The 27,283-nt window shown below is 40.8% G+C and overlaps 1 protein-coding gene across 1 annotated transcript; it reads left to right on the top strand.

Moving 5' to 3' along the window:
* The first annotated feature begins 1,982 nt into the window (after window positions 1-1,982).
* On the top strand, window positions 1,983-26,462 carry LOC147331099 (protein SSUH2 homolog). The gene is made up of 12 exons (XM_086293159.1): window positions 1,983-2,119; window positions 5,206-5,286; window positions 5,362-5,437; window positions 5,521-5,650; window positions 6,334-6,394; window positions 7,218-7,339; window positions 8,346-8,408; window positions 8,497-8,576; window positions 10,413-10,505; window positions 10,647-10,752; window positions 11,783-11,890; window positions 24,304-26,462. Exons 1-12 carry the CDS (start codon window positions 2,107-2,109, stop codon window positions 24,442-24,444), a joined length of 1,074 nt encoding a protein of 357 aa, XP_086149285.1. The 5' UTR covers window positions 1,983-2,106; the 3' UTR covers window positions 24,445-26,462.
* The last annotated feature ends 821 nt before the right edge of the window (window positions 26,463-27,283 follow it).

The following is a 27,283-nucleotide window of genomic DNA, read 5'->3' as shown; positions in this document are numbered from 1 at the left end:
CTAATACTCTAATGTTCTTTGATTTTAACATTTAAGACTGTGAGTGTAATGGATTTTAAACGGTTTAAATATTCAGAGCCGTCTACTGTGTATGTGTAAACTTTAAAAACAGCAGCAGGTTTCAGTAGTGTAGTCTAATTATAGAATCCATATTGTATCAACAGCTACATTCATCTTGGGGAGAAACTAATGAGGGAGACCATAAGGACTAAGCTGGGTTTCCTGGGTCCAGAGGTTTGGAGAAACTTTTTCCCATTCTTTCATCACAGCTGTCCTGTGCCAGATGTTCTGTTGACCCACTGAGAGACTTCAATTAAGAAACACCAGGAAGACTGAAGCTCATGGCATTGATCAAGCAGGACTCATGATCTCCACCAGCAGTTCTCTCAGAGCTCCACCGCAGGCCCACCCCAGAAGATGGATACACCCAGCATTTTATGAACTCTTTGATGGAGACCTTTGGTTTGTGTAATGTTATAAATACTCGGATACTCCCCAGTGGGTCCGGGCTTTTACATAAAGATATTATATTCAGTCCTGTAGAACGTTACACATTTAAAAATATATTATCCTCTCTGGGTACTCTAGTATGAATAACTCTGAATTACTTTATGGTGAATAACACACTATCTGCAAAAAACTGTGAAAGAATTCCAGATCACAAGTTTGTAGTTCGACATACAAGTGGTGACCTTTGACCTTCATCAGGTTTTATTTAATCATGTCAGAGAAAATCAAATATGTTCTTCATGTAGCTGAGTACATCAAGTGTTTAAAACGGAAGCTGTGCAGGTCTGAGATCAGCAGCTCTCTGAAACACCAAACCGGTCCTGTTAATGCTGATATATATATAGTGACACAGTTACAGGGGTGAGTAATCCTTTTGACTTTTTGTCTTTAACTTTAAAACAGCTGCAGCTTTCACTGACAGCACATGTGGTACTTTAACCTTTGTACTGTTTTCATCAGTTAATTTTGCAGTTAACATGTGAACATGCTGGATGATCTGTCTGCTGTCACTGGTTGGTGCTGAGGTCTGAATCTGAGGGCAGCTCCTGTAATCACAACGAGAACAGAATCATCACAAACTGAAATATAAAGTTTATTTCTCAAAGTTCTGCACAGGAGCTGAAGCAGAATGCAGCCTGTTGCATTTACAGTATAATGCTTGTAATAAAAGTACACTAACGGTAATTAGTGACTGAGCAACCTGGGGCGTTTCTCTTGATTTCTTTAGTCAGGGTAAATTCATTCACCTGCACGGATTAGCTAAACGAACTTTTCAAAACAAGTTTCCCCGACAACCGAGTGCTCATCTTAGCTAGCTAGGTCTCAGGACCTAGCTAAGGACGCTATTAATGGATTAGCTTATAAACACGTTTAACTTACCGAAAAAGTGCACCGGGGCCTCGGGTCCTTTTGTCGGGTAGTCCAGTTTACTGAAGAACACCTCAGGCTGTCCATGGCGTTATTTTTCTGCCACTATTCTGAGCGCACTTAAAAAAATTGCAGGCGCTTAATTTTTTTTTTACGTGCGCTCAGAATAGTGGCACAAAAATAACGCCATAGCTGTCAAGTTAAAACAGTCGGTCGTGGTTTTGTAACGTAAACGCTGGCCCTCTCTCTCCTACGCTCTATCTGCTATTCCCGAACAGAGATATACAAGTCTCTCCGTGACTGTAGCTGCCAGTCAAAGCTGTTATGATGACGTTACGCCCCAATTTAACATCACCGTGGTAGGAATTTGAATCAAACTTATGGGAAAGGAGACCCCTTGGACATAAATCAGCGTGATGAGAATTATTGATAACAAAAGAAAGAATCTTTGGAAAAAATGTATCTGAGGAGAATTAATTTATTTTAGTCTGACCTCAGTCCCATCCGCTAACATGGAGGAGGCGGGGTTTATGACCCATACTGCAACCAGACACCAGGGGGCGATAGGGACGTTTTGGCTTCATGTTTTGGTTCTACAACTAGATCCGCTATCCGTGCTCATTGCGCGCTCCCGACGGAGGGGAAACGGGGGATAACTACTAAAACTCAGAGAGATTATAACGGATCAATAAAAATCAGCTGATAACAGCGTGATTGATCTGCAGCAGAATGAACAGCGCAGGTAAGAATTGAAACACAGGACGGCAGACTTTAGGAACTATCACGAAACCGACCACCAAACGCCTCCGGGCCATTAAACGCGCAAGCTCGGCTTCTGATAGTCCACCTTCGTAAATGTGTTTCGATTACAATCTGCATTCTTAGACTCTTGAAATTTCTTAGTCCAACGTGTGCATTTTTTCTCTATTTGCTTACAGTTGTGCAGGAGAAAAAAGTACTTTTGTGAAAGAAAAATACTTTGACAGGACTGAAACGCTGTTTCTTCTATAAACACATTCAGTGCGAGAAGATTAAGAAGTCAGAATCACATTAAACCTCAGCATTCACTAAACTGAATATATTTGCTGCTTTAATCTATTTCTGTTTTTTTTAAAGGAGTTTCAGTTGTTTTCTCTTTCGGACAGTAAACTCCAGATGAAACTCATTAACCCATCTGAACCTTATTTCCTGAAGAATTTAATGCAGATGTTCGCCTTTGTAGTAGCGACAGAAATTAAGTGAAATTGAAAAAAATAAAATAAAAAATCCGAATTAACAGGAACTTTCTGTTTTGTACATAGTGCAATTTGGGCAATAAGCAACAGGATTTTTTGTTTACATTTTTACAATCAAGTTGTTTCGCTAATTTCAGTTTTTTGTGTCTGTTTTTTTTTTTTTTTTCTTCAACTACTGAGCCCAGTCCTTCCTCGGTAATTGCTTGGGTGTCAGGTTAACATACTCATTCTTTTTTGAGATGCTAGAACAGCTGCAAGAGTAGTACAGAGAAAACTCCACAATCAGATGACCTCCCAGGAGCATGCACTGGGCTCAGGGAGGGGACACTGGAGGACACTGGGTGGGAAAACAGACACTCCGACAAATGACATAGGAAGCCAGAGATAATATATATATACACTGATGGGTGATAAGGGAAGTGGAAACACATAATTACATAGCAGGAACAAATTAGAACAAAACGGGATGCAAAGCTGGACACAGTGCACATGAAATAACAATTAACTAAATGAAAAACACGCAAGCTTGACATTGGCATAGAGATAAGCAAACCCAGGAACACACGACAGGCTGAAGAGACAAGGATGAAACAAATAGAAGAACATGGGAAGAAGTAAGGGAGACAAAAAAGAGACACAACTAAGACGCAGAGCGAGAGAAAGGGAGACACAGAGACAGATGTCAGTGATTTTGAATTTAAAAATGTGGTAGCTTATTGTAAACAAAATGGAAGTGGAGGGAAAATCTTGTGAGGTTCTCTGGTTTGATGGTTTAAAGTCATTAGTTTAATTGTCATGAAAGGTCATGAGTAAAAACGAGAACCTGTGTGGGGTTTCGGTTGCCTTTTTTTACCTTTTTTTTTGATGAATAATGTTTTTTTCTTAATATGGTCCTAATATTCCTTCATAGGGGTAAAGAGGGCTAATGTTGATGAGACTGTTAATTAAACTGAATACATATTATTCAGTTTTATTTATACAAAACCTAATCACAACAACAGTTAAGGTGCTCGAGGTGCTTTGTATTGGAAGGTAAAGATCCTACAATAATGCAGAGAAAACAAAAAACAACAATAACAACAATCAAACCACCTCCTATGAGCATACGCTTTGGTGATAATGGAAAGGAAAAACCTTTTAACTGGAAGGAACCCCCAGCAAAACCAGGCTCAGGGAGGGGCAGCTATCTGCCGTGACCGATTGGGGTGAGGGGGGGAAGACAGGACAAAGACATGCTATGGAAGAGAGCCAGTGACTAATTATAACTAATGAGTGGGGGGGGGGAAATGGTGAGAGAAGAAGAAACACTCAGTGTATCATGGGAATCCCCCAGCAGCCTCGACCTTTTACAGCATAACTAAGGGATGTTTCAGGGTCCCCCGATTCAGCTCCAACTATATGCTTTATCAAAAAGAATCATTTTAAGCCCAATCTTAAAAGTAGAGATAGTGTCTGTCTCTGGAATGCAAACTGGGCGCTGGTTCCACAGGAGAGGGGCCTGAAAGCTGAAGTCTCTGCCTGTCATTCTACTTTTAAATATTCTAGGAACCACAAGTAAACCTGAAGTCTGAGCGCAAGTGGTGTAATGGGGTGATACCGTACTTTAAGGTCTTTCAGATAAGCTAGTCCAGCCTAGAAATAAAATTCAAATTTTATTTAAAATGTTATTTTTGTACAACTTAAAGAAACCCAGTTATAGCAGTGATTTCACTTCCCAGCAGAGAGACAGAGAGAGATCTCACAGTAGAGTACAGTACCACAGTGTGTATTTTCACTGTACTTATACAAAAGATATAACTGACCAATAAACGCTCTGCATGCCTCTAAATTGCAAAGCACATGTGGGTGCAGTTGTGTCCTGGGCACTGTATTCATGGTAAATAGGCTGGTTCCTAGCGCTTTTCTACTCTACCTGAGCACTTTGTAAAACTTTCCTCATTCACCCATTCACACCCGGAGGTGCTTTCTATCTAACATTTACACATGTTCATGCTCCAGTGGATACATCGGACACAAACCTGGGTTTAGTAGCCCAAGGATATTTGGCATGAGCACTGGAGCTCGAATCACTGATCGAATCACCAACCTTCCGATTAGTCTATGACATGCTCTACCTCATGAGCCACCACTATATTCATCAGGTATTCATGAGACTTCGAGGTCCTAACATCCTATCCTAACTGGATAAAAAGGTGCTGGTTGATAAGCCAGGCTATACCAGTTAACTTTCTCTCCCTAAACCTATTCCGTCTTACCTTTCTTTAGCTGTTGAGAAGAAACCACACCACACTACCACAAAGATATTACGTGCTAATTAATAAGTTCCTCGGAAATATATATATATATATTTTTTTTTAACTTTGAATAGATTTGGAATAGCTGTTTCCCTTTCAGTATTTATCCCAAGCTAACCAGCCACCAACTAGAGAGTGGAATCAGTTTCTTGCCAAGACAAAATGTCAGACCTCCTAAGCTGCCTGGTCAGAGCTTTGGTTTGCATCAAAAAGTAAACATGGAAAGCTGGAGACATGACTAGTTTTAATTTCACCCAGAAGATTGGTTTGAATTTTTTGTTTCTTGTTTTTCATTCCAGCTATGTATCCACCTGTCATGGCACCCCAAGCCAACATGTTTGGCAATGTCCCAGGCTATGAAGGCACTGTGCCAGGAGGAGGTAAGAAAAGCCCGGTTCACATAATTCCTCACATTAATCCTGTTGCTTGTACTTGAAAATTTGTCATTGATGCAGGAGGTTTCCTGCCCCCTCCCATGCCCACGGAGCCAGTAGCCCCACCCCAACCTGCCCCTGAAAATCCTGAATGGAGGTACGACATATTACCTGTGTTTCTGAGCTGCTCACCAACCAGTAGAATTTTCTGGTTTAACACAAAGTTTATGTGATTTGTAGCATCCCCTCTCTTTCTGAGGATGAGGCTCGTAAGGCATTCAAGGAATTTGTGTCGTCTCATTGCTGCTACAGTGACGCTCCGGTCACTCAGGGAGTCATCACCTCCATGGAGCCATTCAACACATTTAGGGTGATTAAATGTTCCCTATTTATAATGCTGTCAGCATCAGTGATGCTGCGGACTGAGTTACCTCCATATCTGCCTTTACTATCTTGATCAGTCTACTAAAGACGTCTGGTTTGAACTGCTTTTATTCAGTTTAAATGTTTTTTCCAAATATTTGACCAAAGGACATAATTGAATGATAATGAACTGTTGAAAAATTAACATGTGTAATGATTTTTTTTTTCTCAGAAACCTGAGGGCTTTAAGTAAGTGTCCAAACCTACTGAAGCAGTAGTTTGCCAACCCCATGGCAGCAAATAATTGTGCAGTTTTGTGGGTTGGACAGTTTATTTCATTACAAATCTTCAGGGCTGTTGCACGTGGTCGAAAACTACACTGTAGATTAGTCTTACAGCAGGATTTGTTATGCAGTAATGCACACCACGCTGTTACTAGTAAGCTAACATCAGTTATTTCTACCTACAGTTTTATGCTAACGACAACCATTCATAATATTTTTTTGTTATAAAATATTTTCGCCCTAACTTGTTTCCCTCTTGTTTTTTTTTTAATCTACATGTGCATTAATACAACTTCATCCTGATCCAGAAACACACTGAAGGCTCACAAAGTTCGTTGTACGTTGACAGGGGAATCTTATCATCACATCCAGTTTCTCTTGGTAAAGTCAGTTTTCTGTTCCTTAGTACCGTCTAGAGACGTTCACTGAGTCCAGGTCAACTGAGTGGGCCCAGAAACCATATGAAGGTAAAAACACATTTTCATTTTATTCAGTCCAGAACAATTTACAGGCAGTCGAGAAACGGGTAAAAAAAAAATCCCTGAACTAAAAAGGAAACATGGGGAAAATCACAGCTAGTGGGGCGACTAAATGATAAATACACAAGATAACGAGGGAAGAGGAAACGAGAGGGAGATACAAAAACAAACTAATCACAGAAAACTGAACAAGGGAAAGAAACTAAATACCACAACTGTTCCACTATGGGGAACAGATACATGAATATAATTCCAAACAATACCAAGATTTACTAAAAAAAAAACCTCAAAGTCACTTTCTAACAGACCCAGGACCATAACAGAAACTACATGGAAAAATGCCACTGCAAAATCTCCAGTGTTGAATTGACACTAGAAAGTGTCTATATAGGTCCACTCTTTTGAGTATTAAATGAACATTTTTGACAGTGTGATAGTTTTAACAGTAACCTAGTCAGTTTTAAAGGTTAGCAATGACTAACACTGAGCAGTGCTGATTTTCCAACACTGGAAAATAACTCAAAATGCTAGTAATAGTCCAGTGTTAGGAAATCAGCACTGCTCAACGTCATTGGTAATCTTTAAAACGGACTAGGTTACTGTTAAAAATATAACACTGTCAAAAATGTTTAACACTCAAAAGAGTGGACCCATATAGACACTTTCTAGTGTCAATTCAACACTGGAGAAACACACTTGCTTCTGCTTTCATTACAACGAATTCCTCTTTTGGACATCGTTGCCTAATCCTTACCTAAACATCAGTTTGTTTTTTACTGTCACTTGCTGTGAGCTCTTGTATAATTAATAGGTGAGCCTGCTGACTTTTACACCCAACCTGCTCCACAACCGTGGGAGGTCCAGGCCACGCCCCCCAATTTCTTCAGTGACCATAAAGTGAAGATCCGGGTGCCATTCACATCCTCTGTCAAGGTGACTGAATAACAGAAGCTATCTATCAAAGTGCTGGTTTTAGCTTTAAGAGGGCTGACACAACTTTCATTATGTAAATCGAATTCCCCCCCCAATCACTGGACATGTATTAAGTACCACAGTAGCTTTGAAAACGTTTTTATGGTCTAAGGAATAGATTTCAGTGGTCCTTACATGAACTTAAGGAATTATCATGCTCCAAAGGTTTCATTGGGTTGCTAGTTGTCCATGGGATTTTTCTAGAGCTTTTTTTTTTTTTTCTTTTTTTTTTTTTTAAATGCATTGAGCTGACTCAAGTAATGGTTGGATATATAGGCACAGTAAAGCTGGCAGGGAACCTTGAAAAGATGTAAGCAGCCCTTTGTGAATTAAAGCTGTCAAATCTGAAAATGTTCCATGGGTTTGACAGGGTCTTGAAAGGACCGGAGGTTGTTTCTTGGGTTACCGATAGTGTTCAAGGGTTCTCAATACAGCAGTTCTTCAAGACATTTCAGTAGTGTCATGATTGTATGTGAAAATGACCCAAATGCAGAGTCAAAGGTGAGGATTAATAAACAATCTTTTTTTTTTCCGGCAGTGTAGAACCCCAAGGCTAAATCAACAGAACAACGATGTGTGTTAGGGATCATTGTCCTGCTGGAGCGCTCAGCATTTCAATCATGTAGCTGTTGTTTTGAGATGAATTTGAAGAATTTGCTACGTCCACCATCTTTAACAGCTGGTACATTTAGGTTTGAATGCCTCACCTTTACTAATCCAAACATACTTCTTGTCATTGTGGCCACATAGCTCTTTTTCTTTTCTCATTTGACTATAAAAACCTTTTTCTGAGCACATGCAAACTCCTACCACAACTTTATTTGCAGTTTTGATTTAGCTTGATCTCTGATTAGAAGTTAAGCTGTTAACATGGAATGTGTGGGAAGGTTCTAAGGATCTAAGGAGAAGTGTCTGTCAGTGTGACAATAATCTTATTATTAACTTTTTTGTGTGTGTGTGTTTTTAGGAATGCAACACCTGCCATGCAACAGGTGTAGAGCAATGCACTGAGTGCAATGGATGTGGAAAAGTAAGAAAATTCTCAACAATGCATAATAATTGCTGACAGGAGAAATCTGGTGGTAATGTTAAAAAAATGCTTATTTGTGTCTTTGTAGAAAGCTTGCTGGGTGTGTGATGGCACTGGAGTGAAGTTGGATGCGGCCTGCAGTCACTGCAATGGCACAGGCAAAGAAAGGTACTACTTTTTTCAGAACAAAACTATGCATACAACATTACCATAAATAAAAAGGCAATTATTACTTCAGAATATGAGTACATGTTTTTAGAGCAAATCAATCCAATGCAGTAAACTGGAGATTTTTTTTAAAAAGGGACCAAAACAGCCAGGTTTTCTGTTTATGCATGCAAACCATTAATAATATATCTAGTTAGCCGTTCATTCATTCGGCATTCAAGTGCAATCATAACCAGACTTCCATTCTTTTTTCTTCTCTTTTTAAAATTTAGGTGATATAAATAACTGTGACTATAGATAAAACAGGGATGCTGAGTTTCTGTTAAGGTTGAGCCATATTTTCCTATCTGCAATAATAAGTGTATAAATTTATACGTGATTAAGAAAGCAAGAATATCAATATCAATGATACTACTTGGCCTAGCGTACTCCACAACAAGATAATTACAGACATTTCTGAGAATGAGAGCAGTGTGTCAGCCTCAAATGATGACTTCATACCTAAAAAGGGAGCTACAAGAGGGCAGACCAACAGCAAAACACCACACTTTTCAAAATATTCAAGAAAAACTGTTCCTGCTAAAAGTGGAAACAAGATGTTTGTTGAGTACAACAAAGCTGTGAAAGCACAAGTGGACGTGACATTAGCACTGGTCCCCCCCACACACACAACCACGAAAACAATTCTTGAAGCAGAGTCTGCTCCTGTGTGCAGAGCAGCTGCATCTTGTCTGCAGTGCAACCAGCAATAAAACCAAAAGAATCAACAACTGACTTTTTGATATCTAGCACTACAGACTTGCCTGATGAATACATGAGCAGAGATAGTCGCACCACAATCATCTGTGTCCTCTATCTGCATCCCGCAATAACTCAATTTTGATTTAAAAAAAATATATATATTTTTATTTTATTTTAAAAGACGTGAAGGATGGAATCTGTTAAATTATGTTCTGGAGGATGTGAAGATAAGCAGCAATATTAACAGAATAAGCGTACACATACTCAGAAAATAATAAATGAAATACAGAAATATTAGAATTTAAAAAAAATAAATAAATCTGATCTAAGGAAACAAGAATGGTCCAACCCTTCCCTGCCAGGTAAATCCAGGTAAATCTAGAAAAGCACCTCCCAAAGATGATTTTAGATTATTACAAAGCTGATTTCAATTCACATTTAAAAACTCTTATTCGATTCAGGCTTGGCTTTAGGAACAGTTGAGTCTTGAGGAAATGAGTTTTGGAATAAGAATTATTTGGATGATGTATGTTCATGGATGTATGATTCAAGACTGATGTTTGCTAATGACAGCTTATCGATACAAATGACGATGCAGAGGTGACTGACATCCTCTGTGACAATGCCTGCATTGCCGGGCCATATGGACTCTAAATCAACACCACAGAGCATCGGCGGCTGCTTTTCATCTCAATGGTGCCCCAATTAAGCAGTGAATTTAAACGCATTCATTTGATAGTTCAAAAATCAGATCACAGATTACATCCACAGCAGAATGGGCCAAGCGAAGAAGAAGCAGCCTAACATTAGTATGAAGACCGCCTCCAAAACCTGGACCTTGCTGAAATAAAACCTTGATAGGCCCGTTTGTTGAAATGCAATATGGAATTTCCATATGTGGTCACACCTGAAACAAGAACATTGAGACTGCTGCCAGCGAAAACCAACTGTTGGTGATCAAATACAGCAAAGCAGCATACTGGTTATGTGGCCAACCACCTAGAACAACCACCAACTAGGGCCTAAAGAAGATATTGATGTGACCACAAAAAGAAAAACAAACGGTTAATGTGTCACGTCTATGTTTGTGTTTAGTTGTAGTAAGTGTAATGGCAGAGGGAAAAAGGAGTGTCAAACCTGTAAAGGAAAACGCCAACTGCTGACCTACATCGAGCTCAAAGTGGAGTGGTGAGTACAAGTACTGAGCTGTTCCAACACTGGATTGCTGAATTATGTTTCTTAATTAACCTCGAAGAAACATCTTCAAGGTTTCTTGAAGATGTTGTGATTTGGTACATATATATGAATATAGTTATTGTGTGTATTTAGGAAAAACAATGTGGAAGACCACGTGGTGGAGCATAACTCTGGTTTAAAGACTGATAAGCTGTGCTCAGTGAATGGGAAGGAGCTGTTCAAGAACAGCCAGAACTTGGTATGCACACACACCCACACACACACACACACACACTCGTCTGTGTGTATTTATATCCTTGTGGAGACATCTCATTGACATAATGCTTTCCCTAGCCGCTTACCCTAACCATCAAAAATGATTGCCTAACCCTGACCCTTCCCCTAAACCTAACCTAATTGTAACCCTGACACTAAAACCACATTTTGAGTCTCAAAAATGCCTTCAAACGAGGGCTGTATACAGGGAGTGCATAATTATTAGGCAAGTTGTATTTTTGAGGAATAATTTTATTATTGAACAACAACCATGTTCTCAATGAACCCAAAAAACTCATTAATATCAAAGCTGAATGTTTTTGGAAGTAGTTTTTAGTTTGTTTTTAGTTTTAGCTATTTTAGGGGGATATCTGTGTGTGCAGGTGACTATTACTGTGCATAATTATTAGGCAACTCAACAAAAAACAAATATATACCCATTTCAATTATTTATTTTTACCAGTGAAACCAATATAACATCTCCACATTCACAAATATACATAGGGTGTTGATGTCATTAGACCACACCCCTTCTCATTACAGAGATGCACATCACCTAATATGCTTAATTGGTAGTAGGCTTTCGAGCCTATACAGCTTGGAGTAAGACAACATGCATGGAGAGGATGATGTGGACAAAATACTCATTTGCCTAATAATTCTGCACTCCCTGTAGTGTAGTATAGTAAACTACCAGTTTTTGGTCCCCATGAAAACCACAGACACACACACACACAGCTAATGTAGCTTCACACTTTTCAGTTCAGTTATTTCATACCAAAATATACACAATAAACTACATCACAGTAATTTCTACACAATAGTTTAGAATGCTGTATTCCAAATTTCGCATTTTAAAGATGAACTAATCTTCATAAGTAAAACATAATGCCACAGCAGGGGCTCACTTCAGCCAGATGTAGTTTAGGTAAACATAAACGTAAGAAGTAAAAGACATTGCTGGGGTTAGCTGTGTGTATATTGCATGTTAATTTCTCTCTTTTATCTCTCAGGTTTACCCGCTGTTTGGGTTTCCAAACCCAGGAGTCTCTCAGGCCTCTGACCGTCTGATCAAAGAACATCAAACGAAGTATGGCCAAACCTCCAGGATTCTGCAGCAGGTAGGCCGACACACAGCTCAAGAGAAAAACAAAAGGTCTATTCTAGTGTGCCTGTGTTGCTCTGCAATTTTGCCACCAAAATGCTTGTTGGTGGGGAGTTTCTCTCTTTATGTTGATTCATACACTCCCAGTCAGTTGCAACAAAACAGGAACTACACAATTCTGGAAGTAACCAGAAATGTGTAGAAGAAACAAAAGCACCAAATGGGCCAATCACAGTGTCATGAGTGTGATGAGACACATACATTTACAATTCCAGGAAAGGTTGTGGTGTAATTTACAATGTGGGGTTTTAGAGGGGTTTGTTCTTATGACACAAGAAACGTTTTCAAAGACCTTCAGAGTGCAATGTTTAATTAAAATGAAATATTCCAAAGTTAAAACAATACTATGTAAAGTATCAGCGAGATTTTGTGAAATTAGTCCACATGTCATAAGGAGATATACAGTTTGATGGCCACATGTAGTGTTCTGTGGTGCGTCGTGACTGAAGGTGTCTTGAAATGAATGAATACATTTTTGAGAACACACTAATAAAAAAAAAAACCTTGACCTTGCAAAAGACAACTAGTCGCTATTTCTGAACAGTATATAGTTATCCACTAGGGGTGCAACGATATTCGTATTGATATTGAACCGTTCGATACAGTGCTTTCGGTTCGGTACGCATATGTATCGAACAATACAACATTTGTAATTTATTTTATCAACTTTCCTTCTGACGATGCTGTCTGTGTTGAGCGCTCAGTGACTCTGCGTTCGACTACTCCGCCTAGGCTGCACTGTCGAGCGCAGATCCACTGAGCACTCAACACAGACAGCATAGTCAGAAGGAAGAGCGCAGGGCAAGCTAGCAAGACAGAAGTTAAGCTCTCCTTGCAACATGGACCTCCCCCACCCTCATTCAGATCTGGCGTTTGGAATTATTTTGGTTTTCATGTGACGTATGACCCTGAAGGTAAGCGAGTCATGGACTAAAGTAAAACAGTATGTTGGATGTGCCATGCAATGCTCAATTACATGGGTGGGAACTAGTGTGTTAGCGCAGTTAGCTCGTTAACGTGTTGGCCGTCTAGCCCCATGCACGAGGCGATCGGCGGTAGCTCGTTAACGGAGATTTGCCGTGTTGTGGCGTTAAGGTCATTTCAACGAGATTAACCTGAAAGCACTAGTGGGAACACAACGAATATGACTGCACATTTACGCCGACATCATCCTAGTGCAAAGACAAAAACAACAAGCATGCTACTAACTTTAGCCGAGTCATTTAGACAGCTGTTAGCACATGATTCTCCTTATGCTGCTGAGAATATAGCCCAGAAGAAGCGGATAGTATAGCTTTTATTTTGGAAAGAGACATTTCTCTGTAATAAACTCTCTTTTCCAAAGATGAGTGATTCCTCAATCAGATACAGGGCTCGCAAAATCGCTAGCCCCAGGACGTCGGGCTAGCGATTTTGCGAGCCCTGTATCTGAAATCGCGTTTGAATTTGCGCTTGTTTTTTTGCTTTCACTTTGCAATCGTGCGAACTGTGTATAGAGAGCGACAGCACTGATCTGTGAGTGATGATAATTTGTGCACCAATTCCTCTGACATCGTCTTATCAATCGTTAGCTTACTATGCAAACATGACAAGTGAAATCTCCCGCAGCTTAAACATGTGAGAGGTTGATCGCGCAGAGAATCGCTGAGCTTATGTGAGTCCGTGTGTAAAAGCAGCAGGATATATATTTTAGTTCTGCTGAGCCAAATAAGACAGGTCAGGGTGAAGAAGTGACAGCCAAAGAAAAGCTTACCACAAAACGGAGAAGTTATGACAAATGAGACTATAAGGCAAAAAGAAAGTGCAGCTTTATGGTTTCATGGACAAAAGAATTTCTGTGGCTGCAATATGACGAGCTAAATAACCAGGGCTGCACATAAGTGGTCCGCAGGTGCGCATTCGCTGTCAAAATAAAAAACACGCACAAGGGTTAGGGTTAAATTTAAAAACTGTACTTTTGAGTTAAAATATATATTTATAATTTTAATAAATGACAAATTAAAAAGGCATGAACATTTTTTTTGTATCGAAAAAATATCGAACCGTAACACCAAAGTATCGAACCGAACCGTGAATTTTGTGTATCGTTGCATCCCTAATATCCACCTACCCAAAGGAATTGTTTGTCTGTTAGCAGTGTAGTGTTAACAATTTTCAAGATATCATTTTCAAATTGATGGTGATGATGTTGTGATGATAGATGCCAAGGACAGCTCGAGCTGATTTAATTTTGGTGAAAATCAGGTCGAGGGTCACATAAAATATGTAAATCAGCAAAAACATATATAACCCACCCAAGTTTTTATGGATCATCTTCAAACTTCACAATAATATAAAAGGCTTTTGGGGGGGGGGGCACGAGTATCTTGGTTGACTAAACATTTGGCCTTGACCTTTATTGTTAGCACCCAATGTCAAAGTTGATCTTGAAAAACGATTTCAAAAAACCATATCAAGTAATACATCAGGGGATGGAAACAACATAAAAAAAAAAAAAAAAGGAGTACAATTCACAAAGAACATAAATTCAAGGATTTTGTTCTATTTAAGCTAGACTATCTACTGGGGATGGACCGATCCAATATTACATATCGGTAATAAAAAAATGTAATCAATCCATTAAATATCACGAAAGCGCCTCAAAGAAAAACCTGCGCCATGGCGTAACTCAACTCATAACCGTAGCACGTCGGAGCAGTATGCGTCATGTGATAGAGCGGCTGTGGCGTGCGAGACCTCTCGGTGGTCTGGTTGAGCACTTGGCGTCTCGCTACCAAACCGGCATTTCATCTCCAAGAAAGTTATCCCAGAGAGAAGAAGTGTGTAAGTTAATGTCTGAATGTTTGTAAAGCATTCCCACGTTAAGCATAACAACCGATATATGGAGCGACTGCCTCTTCTCTCTCTCTCCCTCTCCTGTTGCTACTTCAATCATGAAACTGATCGGCTGATCGGCTTTTCTGTCGCAAGTCCCGTCTCCCTTGTTTGTTTTTGGCCCACTTTGCACCAGAAAAAGGAAACCAGCGGCTAAACAACAGCAGCACGTTTGAGCTTATAAGCTGTTGTTAGAATGTTGTACTGTTTATAAGGTTGGGGAAACCTGCAGTCAGCTGAGCCTGAAGAAGTCACTTGGATGAGTGACGAAACGTTTCTCCCACAAAACGCTACGTCCAGATGAACAGAATCAACTTATGGAGATTAATATTACTTTCTAGACCAGGATCCTTTTCTACGTAGCTGACGGCTGGTAACTGTGCAGGGGCGGGTCTAGCAAAGTTTAGCCAGGGGGCAGGTAGGGCATTAACAGGGAAAAGGGGGCACAAAGACATGCTTTTCCATCTTATTCTCATTTAAAATGTCGAGCTTTTAATACATAATTATCTGAATCTTACACCCAAAGTTTTCATCTGATGTAAATGTATAGAAATCCATTATTGTATATAGGAACTATTAAGTCAAATTTATAAGCTACAGTACTTTTTCCTTTGGAAAGGTACCATCTGTGCAGTCTGCAATTCTGTTGAAGAAAGATGTTGAATCTATTTAATTATTGTAGAAAAATAATTGATTTCTGTGCATTTTGTTTTTTTGTTTTTTTTTTTACACGTGCATTAAATTAAATTACGTCGATTAAGCATCACGAGGCGGAGGGTGGGGAGTGGTTCCCTATTTATATTGCTGGGAGTTTGCAACCCTATTAGTTAGGTTGCTTAATATTTCCACTAAGTACTCTTTAAAATACCAGAATAGGGAGGATGGTGTAGGTTTAAGTTTATTAGATTGATCAGTATTGCTGAACTAGTGATGTGCGGATCGATCCTGAAATATCGATTCCTCCGATACATAATCATTTATGTTCTAGAATCAATTCTCACATTAAAATATCGATATTTTAGTAATTTAGGGTAAATTTGTAGTTTATCATTAACAGGAACACAGTGGAAAGAAACTATAACATTCAGATCTTGTCTACATTCAAAGGAACTACTTCCTCTTTCATAGTCATGTGCGAAATACGGCTGTATAAATGTCTCGCAGCCCCTTGGCGTGCGCACTCACAACAATGGCTGAGCGTAATTGTGCGGACATATTTTACCTCCACAAACAGCTGAGACATGGTTTGTGATACATGTGGCAAAAAAGTGCTCCAAGAGTGAGGTATTGTGGCCATACTTGAGACCTCAGAATTAGGGAGACATTCAAAATACATTTTACAGTGTTTATTCATCGGATAAAATGCATTAAATATCACCTTTATTATTGGCCGGCCCGGAAACAGCGAGGGTGTCCAAATTCAGAAGCTGCTTCCACCTGAGGACCCGGCCTTCGTGGTCTAAAGAAAGCCGGGTAGTACGTCACGAGCTCCCTCGGTGAAGTGAAACTCTGCCGTCTGCTCCTTGCTATCTAAAATATAACAGGGCGCTGGCGTAAACTCTCGACCGTCTCACACTTTGTTTAATTAGTTTTCTGTTTAACGTTTATTCAGCTGTGTAAAAACCCTCCCGAGGGATTAATTAAGTTAAATTTAATTTAATCTAATCTAATAACTTTAATCTCAGCCAAACTGATTTGCTCATGAACAAATAAAACACTGAAAAAGCCAAACAATAACATTTTTAAGTTATCAAAGTGACTTATATATCATGTTTAACCCGAGTAATGAAAGACCGCAGGGGTTTGAAGACGATGTGTCGGTCAGTTCAGATATTTGAAGTTTACACAGCTACATTCTCACCTGAAAATATGTTAAAAGTTTTTTTGCGACCCAGAAAGAGGAATAAGAGTGTTACGACCCCCTCTGCTAGGCGTCAGGGAGGGAGTAACATACACGAGCCCCCCAACACAAAACTGAGTAAAGCAAAAGGTTTTAATTACAAACTTTAAACAGAAAACCGACAGGGCTGTGCAACAGACCACTGGGCAGACAATTATTACATAAAGAAAGAACAGTCACGAGTAAAAGTTAAAGGGTAACTAAGGCAGGCTGGCCGCACACAAAATAAAAGCTAGGGTTTTAACTAAGGCAAGCCAGCTTCACAAAATCCTACTCACAGCCCGCTAGCAGCTCAAAACTCTAATCAGGCTAAGTTTAAAGCATGCACCAAGGTTCGACAAAGTTCAGCAATATGAATAAGTTCAAAAAAGATCGACGAGGGAGGCACGAAGGGCAAACTGCATGTTCAGTCCTAAGCAGCAGCCACTGAGTGAAGGACCTCCAGCCTTTTGTAGCCACAGGTGGGTACGATCAGCCACTGATTGCCTCTTGGAGCATCATGGGATCCCGGGGCAGCCAATCGTCCGTGTGGTCTGGCACACTTCATTCTGCATAAGAGAGGGTTGGCACGGGTCTCCCAGTAACCAATCACACACAAGTCCTGGAACACATTGATTTACCTAGAGGAAGGCGGGGCCACCTGAGGCCGGAGGCCGTAACACCCCTCCCCTTAAAACACCAACTATGTCGGGCAGAAGCGGACGTTGCAGAGTGTGAACAACAACAAAGAACAAACACAGTAAAACATGTTTACAAGCGGGACAGACCATCAGCTAAAACATTTTCAGACCCCCTTTTATGGCGAATACTTAAGTTGTATTCCTGCAACAACAGAGCCCAGCGCATAAGGCGCTGGTTATGATTAAACATACGAGCAAGGAACACAAGTGGGTTGTGGTCGGTGTACACAACAAGAGGCAACATGCTGGACCCCAGGTACACGTGAAAGTGCTGAAGAGCCAACAACAAAGCCAGGGTCTCCTTTTCAATGGTGGAGTAGTTTAACTGATTTTTATTGAACTTGCGGGAAAAGTAACAAACGGGGTGGTTCAAACCCTGCAAGTCTTCTTGCAACAGCACTGCCCCAGCCCCGACAGCACTGGCATCAACCTCAAGTTTGAATGGTCGCGTCAAATCAGGTGTAGCTAACACAGGAGTATGGCAGAGGAGGGCTTTTGCACTCTCAAAAGCATCCTGACACTCACTTGACCAGCCAAACTCAACCTTTGGGCTGAGTAGGTCAGTCAATGGCTTGACTACAGAGGAGAAATTCTTACAAAAGTTTCTGTAGTAGCCCACCATCCCTAGAAACCTACGCAACTCACGCCTGGTGGTAGGTGTGGGAAACTCTTTAATCACTGCCACTTTGGCATCTATGGGCCGGACCTGTCCACGTCCCACCTCCCTGCCTAAGTACGTCACTGTAGCTTTGGCAAACTCACACTTAGCTAAGTTGAGAGTTAGAGTAGCTTGAGCCAAACGGTGAAATACCTGCTGTAACGTTTCCAAATGATCTTGCCATGTTTCAGTGTAAACTACTAGATCATCTAGGTAGGCACTGCAGTTGGACAGGCCACGGAGGACTTTATTTACTAGCCTCTGGAAGGTGGCAGGAGCGTTACACATGCCGAACGCTATGACTGTGTATTGTAGAAAATCATCAGGTGTAACAAAGGCAGAGATGTTAGAGGCACGTTCATTTAAAGGGACCTGCCAGTAACCTTTAAGAAGATCTAACTTTGAGACATACTGAGCAGTCCCAATACTGTCCACACAATCCTCAACTCTTGGGAGAGGATGTGAGTCAGCCACAGTCACAGAGTTCACCTTCCGGAAGTCTGTAATAAAACGGGGCGAGCCATCTGGCTTAGATTCCACTATACAAGGCGAGCTCCAGGGGCTTTGACTGGGCTTCGCTAAGCCATGTTGCAGCAGATAGTCAGCCTCCTGTTTCATGAGCAAGCGCTTATGGGGGCTGGCTCGATAAGGATGCTGCTTAATAGGTTTAGCTCCCTGGACATCGATGTCATGCTCTAGCACCGTAGTGGAAGTTGGCACATCCCCGAATAAACAGGTGTGTTCCCTAATCAAGGCAATTATGTCTTCTTGCTGCTCTGAAAACAGATGCTCAAGCAAACTCGGCAATGCCTTTAGCATTTCAGAGTTAGGCAGACGGGGTCTAGAACAGGTGGGATAACGTAGTTTTAACCCATCAACCTCGTCCACCCCTCCTTCCTCTAGGTGGCTTGAGGCTACAATAGGAGCACAGAACCCAGCAGGCTCTGGCGTTGACCGAGGATGGTACAGTTTCAACATGTTTATGTGACAGACGCGTGTTTTGCGTCTGCGGTCGGGAGTGCAAATTACATAATCTGTCTCCCCTCTCTTTTCACAAACTTTAAAGGGGCCACTATACCTAGCAGACAAGGCTGAGCCTGGAACAGGCAAGAGCACAAGAACCTGGTCCCCCACCTGAAAGGTTCTTTTAACAGAAGCCTTATCATAATGGCGTTTCATCTTTCCCTGTGAAGCGGCAAGGTGCTGTTTAGCCAGAGCGTTGGCTTGATTCAAACGCTCACGGAAGTGCTTTACATAACTGCTGACATTCACTTTGAAAACCCCATGTGGGCTCAAAAACGCCTCTTTCAGAGCTTTGAGGGGTCCCCGTGGCCTATGGCCAAATACCAGCTCAGAAGGACTAAAACCAAGTGACTCCTGAACGGCGTCACGGGCAGCAAATAACACAAATGGAACACCCTCATCCCAGCTCTTTTCACTCTCCAGGCAGTATTTGCGTAGCATCGTCTTTAAGGTCTGGTGCCACCGCTCTAATGCACCCTGCGATTCAGGATGATACGCAGAGGACACGACATGCTTGACACCTAGAGTGCTAGCCACTTGGTTGAACAACTTAGACTGAAAGTTTGAGCCCTGGTCGGTCTGTATGACCTTTGGCAAGCCAAACACTGAAAAGAATGTTGTCAACGCCTTAACAACTGCTTTTGCTGTAACCTTATGTAACGGGACAGCCTCGGGGAAACGGGTAGCTGCACACATGATTGTGAGAAGGTATTGCTTTCCTGATTTTGTTCTAGGTAGTGGACCCACACAGTCTACTATGACATGGTCAAATGGCTGATCCACTACAGGAATGGGACACAACGGAGCCAGGGGTATGACCTGATTAGGTTTACCTGCAACCTGACATACATGGCAACTGTTGCAAAATTTAGAAACATCACGCTTCATACCAGGCCAAAAGAAATGTTTTAATAGTAGCTGGTATGTTTTCGTGATGCCCAAGTGTCCCGACCACTGGCTTTCATGAGCAAGGGCCAGGGTCTTTTGCCGGTACACAGAGGGAACTACAATCTGCTTGACCTTACTCCAATCTGCACCTTCTGCACCTGGTGGAGACCACTGACGCATTAGAACATCATGTTCTACAAAATAGGCTTGTTGCTCTTTCTCGACTTGCTCAGCACTTACCGTACGTTTGAAACAGCTCTGTAGTGTTTCATCAGCTAATTGAGCTGCTGATAGCTGGTCTCTAGTCAAGGGCAGCAAAGAGACCTTAGGAAATGGATCAGGCTCCTCAGGTTTCACAGAGTCTGGGGGTGACAGAACATTGTTTCTGTTAGTGGGCACATCATTCTCCCCGGAAAATGTGGACATCAACACAGAATCAGAGAGGGCAATATCAGTATCTTTACGAGCTTGTGCTCGAGTAATTGCACAGGCTGGATACAGCCCAGGGGGCATAGAAACATCAGAGGCTTTCTGATTCAGGGGGTTGTCTAAAACCTCCAGACGAGGGAGCACTACCCCTCCTGCGATATCATTGCCCAACAGCATGGCCACACCCTCTACTGGCAAGGCCGGGCAAACAGCAACAGGGAAAAATCCTGTAGCAAGGTTTGATTTAATAAAAATTCTGTGAACTGGTCTGGGAGCGTAACCCATCTCTATCCCCCGTAGAACAGAATTAAAACCACATTCACTTTCAGCAGAAAATGGTAATACACTTGAGAGGATGACAGTTTGAGAACCTCCAGTGTCCCTTAAAATACGCACAGGTTTTAACTCAGATGGATTGTCTGTTAGCGATACTGAGCCATCAAAAATGAATGGTTTGAAACAGGGGTCTGGCACCCTACCACCACAACCATGGACCTCATGACGGGCCTCAGCTTTTACAAAACCCACCCCTTTGGGTTGCTGAGCATTTGATGTTTTGCATTTTAAGGCTAAACAGTCAGCAATCACATGTCCAGTTTTATGACAGTAAAAACATTCACGGTTTTCCCTAGACCCAGACACTTTAGCTGTGTGGCGCTGTTGCACAGGGCTAACCCGTGGCTTCTCACTGTCAGTAAACGAGGCTTTATGAGTGAGTACAAACTCATCAGCAAGAACAGCAGCAGATGCGAGTGACGTCACTTTCTGTTCATTCAAATATAGCACAATACGCTCAGGAATGCACTTCTTAAAATCCTCTAACAAAACTAATTCGCGCAGAGCGTCATAGTCACTCGCTTTTGAAGCAACACACCTCTTATCAAAGAGAACCCCCTTTTCTCTTGCAAACTCCACATAAGTTTGAGTTGGCAATTTCTTTTGCTGGCGAAACCTCTGCCTATAGGCCTCGGGAACTAGCTCATATGCCTGCAAGACAGCTGTTTTAACGCACGCGTAATCTAAACTGTCCTTTAAAGAAAGTGCAGCCACCACCTCTTGGGCTTTGCCGGACAGTTTGCACTGTAGCAAAAGAGGCCAAATCTCACTAGGCCACTGCAGCGCGCCAGCGATACGTTCAAATGCTGCAAAGTATGTATCAACCTCAGTTTCTCTAAAAGTGGGCACTAAAGAAATGCACTTATTAATTTTAAAAGCAGAAGCGGACGAGGAGGTGGGACCGGAATTGTCAGCAGAGACAGATGAGGCTTGAGACTGAGACTCCAGCTCAAGCTTTCGGAGCCTAATGGCTTTGTCTGCCTCTATTTCCAGCCTTCTTATTTCGAGCTGAACCCGCCTGTTCTGAGCCTTCTCCTCAGCCTCCAATTGGAGACGTGCCAGCCGCACCTTCAGCCGAGCTCCGTCTCTGCCTTCTGAACTCCCAGAAGAGAGTGGGTCATAGCGAGGAAGCGTGCGCGGCGTTTTTCCCCGCTCATCCCCCTCACCATCCCCACTAGAACCATTTTGGCCCTCTTCAACTACGGCAGCTTGGCTTGGCACACCAGAGACCACAGGTGAAACAGGCACTTGAAGCACACCAGCTCCCACCAACTTGTCCACTACTAAGGCTTTTATATCACACTTACGGAGGGTTTTTGAAACCTGCAGCTGAAAGTGATCCACAATTTGCAGCAAATCATTTTTGCGACAGCTATTAATAACCTCAAGAGATGGGGCAGCTATAAAGTGCTGTAAACAAAACGCAGCCGACATAGTGCTTAATCTCTAGTGATAAAACAAACACCCCCCCCCTTTTTTTTTTTTTTTTTTTTTTTTTAATTTTTTTATTTTTAACCCCCACTCCCAGGAACAAAGACCCCCTATGAGGGATCCCGGACGAGCCCCCACTTATGTTACGACCCCCTCTGCTAGGCGTCAGGGAGGGAGTAACATACACGAGCCCCCCAACACAAAACTGAGTAAAGCAAAAGGTTTTAATTACAAACTTTAAACAGAAAACCGACAGGGCTGTGCAACAGACCACTGGGCAGACAATTATTACATAAAGAAAGAACAGTCACGAGTAAAAGTTAAAGGGTAACTAAGGCAAGCCAGCTTCACAAAATCCTACTCACAGCCCGCTAGCAGCTCAAAACTCTAATCAGGCTAAGTTTAAAGCATGCACCAAGGTTCGACAAAGTTCAGCAATATGAATAAGTTCAAAAAAGATCAACGAGGGAGGCACGAAGGGCAAACTGCATGTTCAGTCCTAAGCAGCAGCCACTGAGTGAAGGACCTCCAGCCTTTTGTAGCCACAGGTGGGTACGATCAGCCACTGATTGCCTCTTGGAGCATCATGGGATCCCGGGGCAGCCAATCGTCCGTGTGGTCTGGCACACTTCATTCTGCATAAGAGAGGGTTGGCACGGGTCTCCCAGTAACCAATCACACACAAGTCCTGGAACACATTGATTTACCTAGAGGAAGGCGGGGCCACCTGAGGCCGGAGGCCGTAACAAGAGTAATATTAAAACTAAGTCGCTGCCGCCATTGTTGGAAACTGGAATTGGCTGGGCCGCGCTATAAATTCTGCGATATGGTTTTTCAATTTTGTTGTCCGGGTGGAAAATCGGGAGAAATTCAGGAGAATGGTGGCTCCGGGAGATTTTCAGGAGGGGCACTGAAATTCGGGATTCTCCTGGAAAAATCAGGAGGGTTGGCATGTATGGTTGTGGCAACATCACTAACCTTGTCAAACACCTCAGAGTAAATCATATCACAGAATAGCGTATGTTGAGGCGAACTGAAGAGGAGGAGAGGGACAGGTGACGTCTCTCACGGAGTCCTTTAGTGCTGCAGGCAGGCAAGGTGTTCAAATAGCGCACAACTTCAGTTTTTTTATTTCTATATGATGAACTCTGCATTACTAAGTGATAAGAACAAGAAATCTGATGTCCTGTAATCATTATGACGCTATAATTTGAGATACAATAAATAAAATACGTTTTTGTACAAAGTATCGGTATCGGATCAGTATCGTCGATACCACCCTGACGATTACTTGGTATCGGATCGGAAAGGAAATCAGTGGTATCGCACATCACTATGCTGAACTATGAAATATTTTGGGTGCAGTGTATTTTTTGCATACAGGTATAACAGAATAGCTTTAGTTTTTTTTTTTGTTTAAACTTGAGTATGAACTTATACAAAATGCAGCAAAATATTTAAAAAACAGTTTTATTGATTAAAAAATACACTATATTGGATTCATATCAGCAGATATCCAAATTTATGATATCGGTATCGGATATAAAAAAGTGGTATAGTGCCATTTTTACTATCTGCTGATGTTTTTGTGGTACAGCTTGTGATATTTGCTCAATTAAACATGAAAGTTAAATGGAAATAATCACAAAAATGAAGAAAATCATAATCATTTAATGTTAAAAAGGATTCAGTTTTATTTTAGCATTGTTGTGAAAGATAACTATATACTATTTAGAAATTTTCACTTTCTGTCTTTTGAAATGGGAAGTTTTTTTTATTAGTTTGCTTTCATATATAGGACTTTGTAGTAGTCTTGCACTTTTTTCAAATTTTAAATATTTAGATATTTATTTTTACATATTTGAACATATTTTAAAAACATATTTTAAAATATTAGGCTTTTATCTTTAATAGTCTTTGAGATAGTCATGTTCAATCATTGCCACAAATTTCAGCTTGTGACAAATGAGTCACAGCAATCATTATTAATATTTAATAATGATCTACCATTTAATGTTTATGCGAATCAGAGACGGTCAAGACGTACGACAGAATGAGGCTGATGTGTTTCCTTTCCTCCAGCTTTTAGTCTATGCTAAGCTAATGCTTTCCTACTCAAGCTGACACGCACCTCTATCTCTCTCTTTCAGAGGCAGACGGTCGAGCTGATCCCCATCACCAGGGTGAACTACGAGTGGAAAGACAACACCCACGCCTACTATGTGTACGGCAACGAACACAAAGTCAATGCTGACGACTATCCAGCAACCTGCTGCTGCGTCATCCTGTAGACTGTTCTCTTCTTTTAACATCAGCGCATGAAATGTTTATTAAAATAATTGTTTTCATTTGATTTATGAAAGCCAAAACAGCATCCCACATCATACCAAAGTAAACATGGTGGTGGGAGTGAATTAAATTAAGGATTTGAAGTAGCTTAGTCAAAGTCCAGACTGAAATTCATTTCAGATGCTTTGGCATAGTCTTAAATATGCCAAAATCACGAGTTAGAATCTCAGTGGTCAGGGGTCATGCTTTCTGAAAATCTTTGTCTACAGTCGCCAGTATTTTAGCATGCCATGTCCCCCTCTGGACTTTTTTATTCTTTTCTTTTTCATGTTCATTGAAGCATATCATACAGTGTCTGTTGCATTTGCTAAACATCCTACATATGTAAAAGAAACGAGGATCAATATAAAGGTTAATTATTGCTTAGCTCTAAGTCTCTATGAAAAGCTTCTATATTTGCTTTTTTATTCACATGTTTTTCTGACAGTCTGTCTTGTATTTAAATGCATTCTGGGAGAAGGAAGGAAGGAAGGAAGGAAGGAAGGAAGGAAGGAAGGAAGGAAAAGGGCTCAGTTCATATGGCCTGAAGCGAGTTGGTGACTGAATGACATATTAGTAGCTCGACTCCGTTTTCTGCTCACCTCACTTTAGCAGACCAATATGGGGTCCGCATTACAGCTACGCCAATCCGTCTGTCAATCTGCCACAGTGTCTTATTCATCTACTGTGAAAAAGACAATGAGATACTTGAACTCCTCCACTTAAGGCAGCAACCCTGAGTTCACCATGCACTCCTTCCTTCTATAAAAAATATCTGATGTGAATTTTGGGGGGGTTGTAGGCGCACCTTATCAGCATTTGAAAATTGTAAAATATGAAAGATTTCAAACATTACAGTTTTATAATCAACTGTAATCAGTTAATTAAATGATTGAATGTGTCCATAAGTATTTTCCAGGTGCACATCTGACAATAGGAGTCACAGTAAGACCCCTCACATCTTTAGCTTACATAATTGCAACCATAGACTGTATATAAAAGCTCATGCTAAATAGCTTTTTAAACTCTTCCAGTTGCTAAATGTAGTCCAGATGTAAAGACATGTATAAGAAAATGCCCGTTAGCTGCCTTTCTCTGTCAGCTCAGTAGACTTTTATGATGGAGTTAAGTTTAAGTTGCTAATCTCTGGTCTTACTGAGTACAGCATGATGTTGCATTGGTAATTATAGACACCACTACTGTCAGAAAGGAGGATAAAACACGATATACCTCAAGCCAGTGTGTGATGTGTCTCCTTTCTCACATCAGGTATTAAAACACCAAGACAGCAGCAGTCATAATCATCAACTTAAGGCTTTGAGTCTTCACATTGGAACTTCACTAATCAATGCAGAACATTGACTATATCCATCTATTATATATCGTATGTCTGCAAAAACTAAAGAAATACACAAAACCACACAACCCTTTAGACTGCCTTTCTTCAAGACTGCAAAAATCCTGTAGGAGGCAGTGTCCGACTCAGAGGGTCTGCTCTCTGCTGGCTGTTACTTATCTATGATATTCAGGATGAAATTATTTCTGTTTAAAATAGTCTACTGTTAATGTTTAATCAGTCATAAAAATATTTTTATGTGCATTTATTTTTTTATGTGCATTTACTTAAATATGTATTCTGTTAACCATTTGAAGATTTTAGTTTTGTTTTTAGTTAAACAGGTTACACAGTTCTTATTTTGATAATATAACCAACAACTTTTCTGTTTTATAATTTTGTTTCTTCTGAATGTAACCCCTAATGCCAGATTGTTCTAGAAAAATATGCATTTAAAATATGGACATAACCATTTAGTAAGTGGAATGCTCTTTTATCTGCATAGCCTGCCTTACCTTCATACAGGTACATTTTTGCTCATAACCTGGTGGGCCTGATCATGTTATTACATGTTATGATGTGTTATTACTGTGGTTTATTAATGATATGTTAATCCTTAAACTGAAAAATAAACTCTGAGACTCATCTGCTTCTTTCCCATATTTCCACCAAGCTGGGGATGCATAAAAATGATGATAAACAGAAAGAAGTGAAGATTTTGTAATATGTGATCCTTTTGTCCCTCTGTGGGGGGTTACTCCCACTAGGTTTATATCTGGGACTCTCCACCATTTGACCTTAGAACTGAAGAAGCTTCTCGGATGAGAGGTGAAACGTCTTCAAGTAACTTAAAGAAGTCCAGACGCTTTTCTTTGCAAGCTCCTTTGACTATTAGGCAAGTTGTATTTTTGAGGAATAATTTTATTATTGAACAACAACCATGTTCTCAATGAACCCAAAAAACTCATTAATATCAAAGCTGAATGTTTCTGGAAGTAGTTTTTAGTTTGTTTTTAGTTTTAGCTATTTTAGGGGGATATCTGTGTGTGCAGGTGACTATTACTGTGCATAATTATTAGGCAACTTAACAAAAAACAAATATATACCCATTTCAATTATTTATTTTTACCAGTGAAACCAATATAACATCTCCACATTCACAAATATACATTTCTGACATTCAAAAACAAAACAAAAACAAATCAGCGACCAATATAGCCACCTTTCTTTGCAAGGACACTCAAAAGCCTGCCATCCATGGATTCTGTCAGTGTTTTGATCTGTTCACCATCAACATTGCGTGCAGCAGCAACCACAGCCTCCCAGACACTGTTCAGAGAGGTGTACTGTTTTCCCTCCTTGTAAATCTCACATTTGATGATGGACCACAGGTTCTCAATGGGGTTCAGATCAGGTGAACAAGGTGGCCATGTCATTAGTTTTTCTTCTTTTATACCCTTTCTTGC

This window comes from Aulonocara sp. 'chitande type north' Nkhata Bay, linkage group LG5 (assembly GCF_057382095.1).
Source record: "Aulonocara sp. 'chitande type north' Nkhata Bay isolate Kocher_YH1m ecotype deep benthic linkage group LG5, A_spYH_male_GT1.1, whole genome shotgun sequence".
NCBI lineage: Eukaryota > Metazoa > Chordata > Actinopteri > Cichliformes > Cichlidae > Aulonocara > Aulonocara sp. 'chitande type north' Nkhata Bay.
This window is presented reverse-complemented; position numbering and strand designations above follow the sequence as displayed.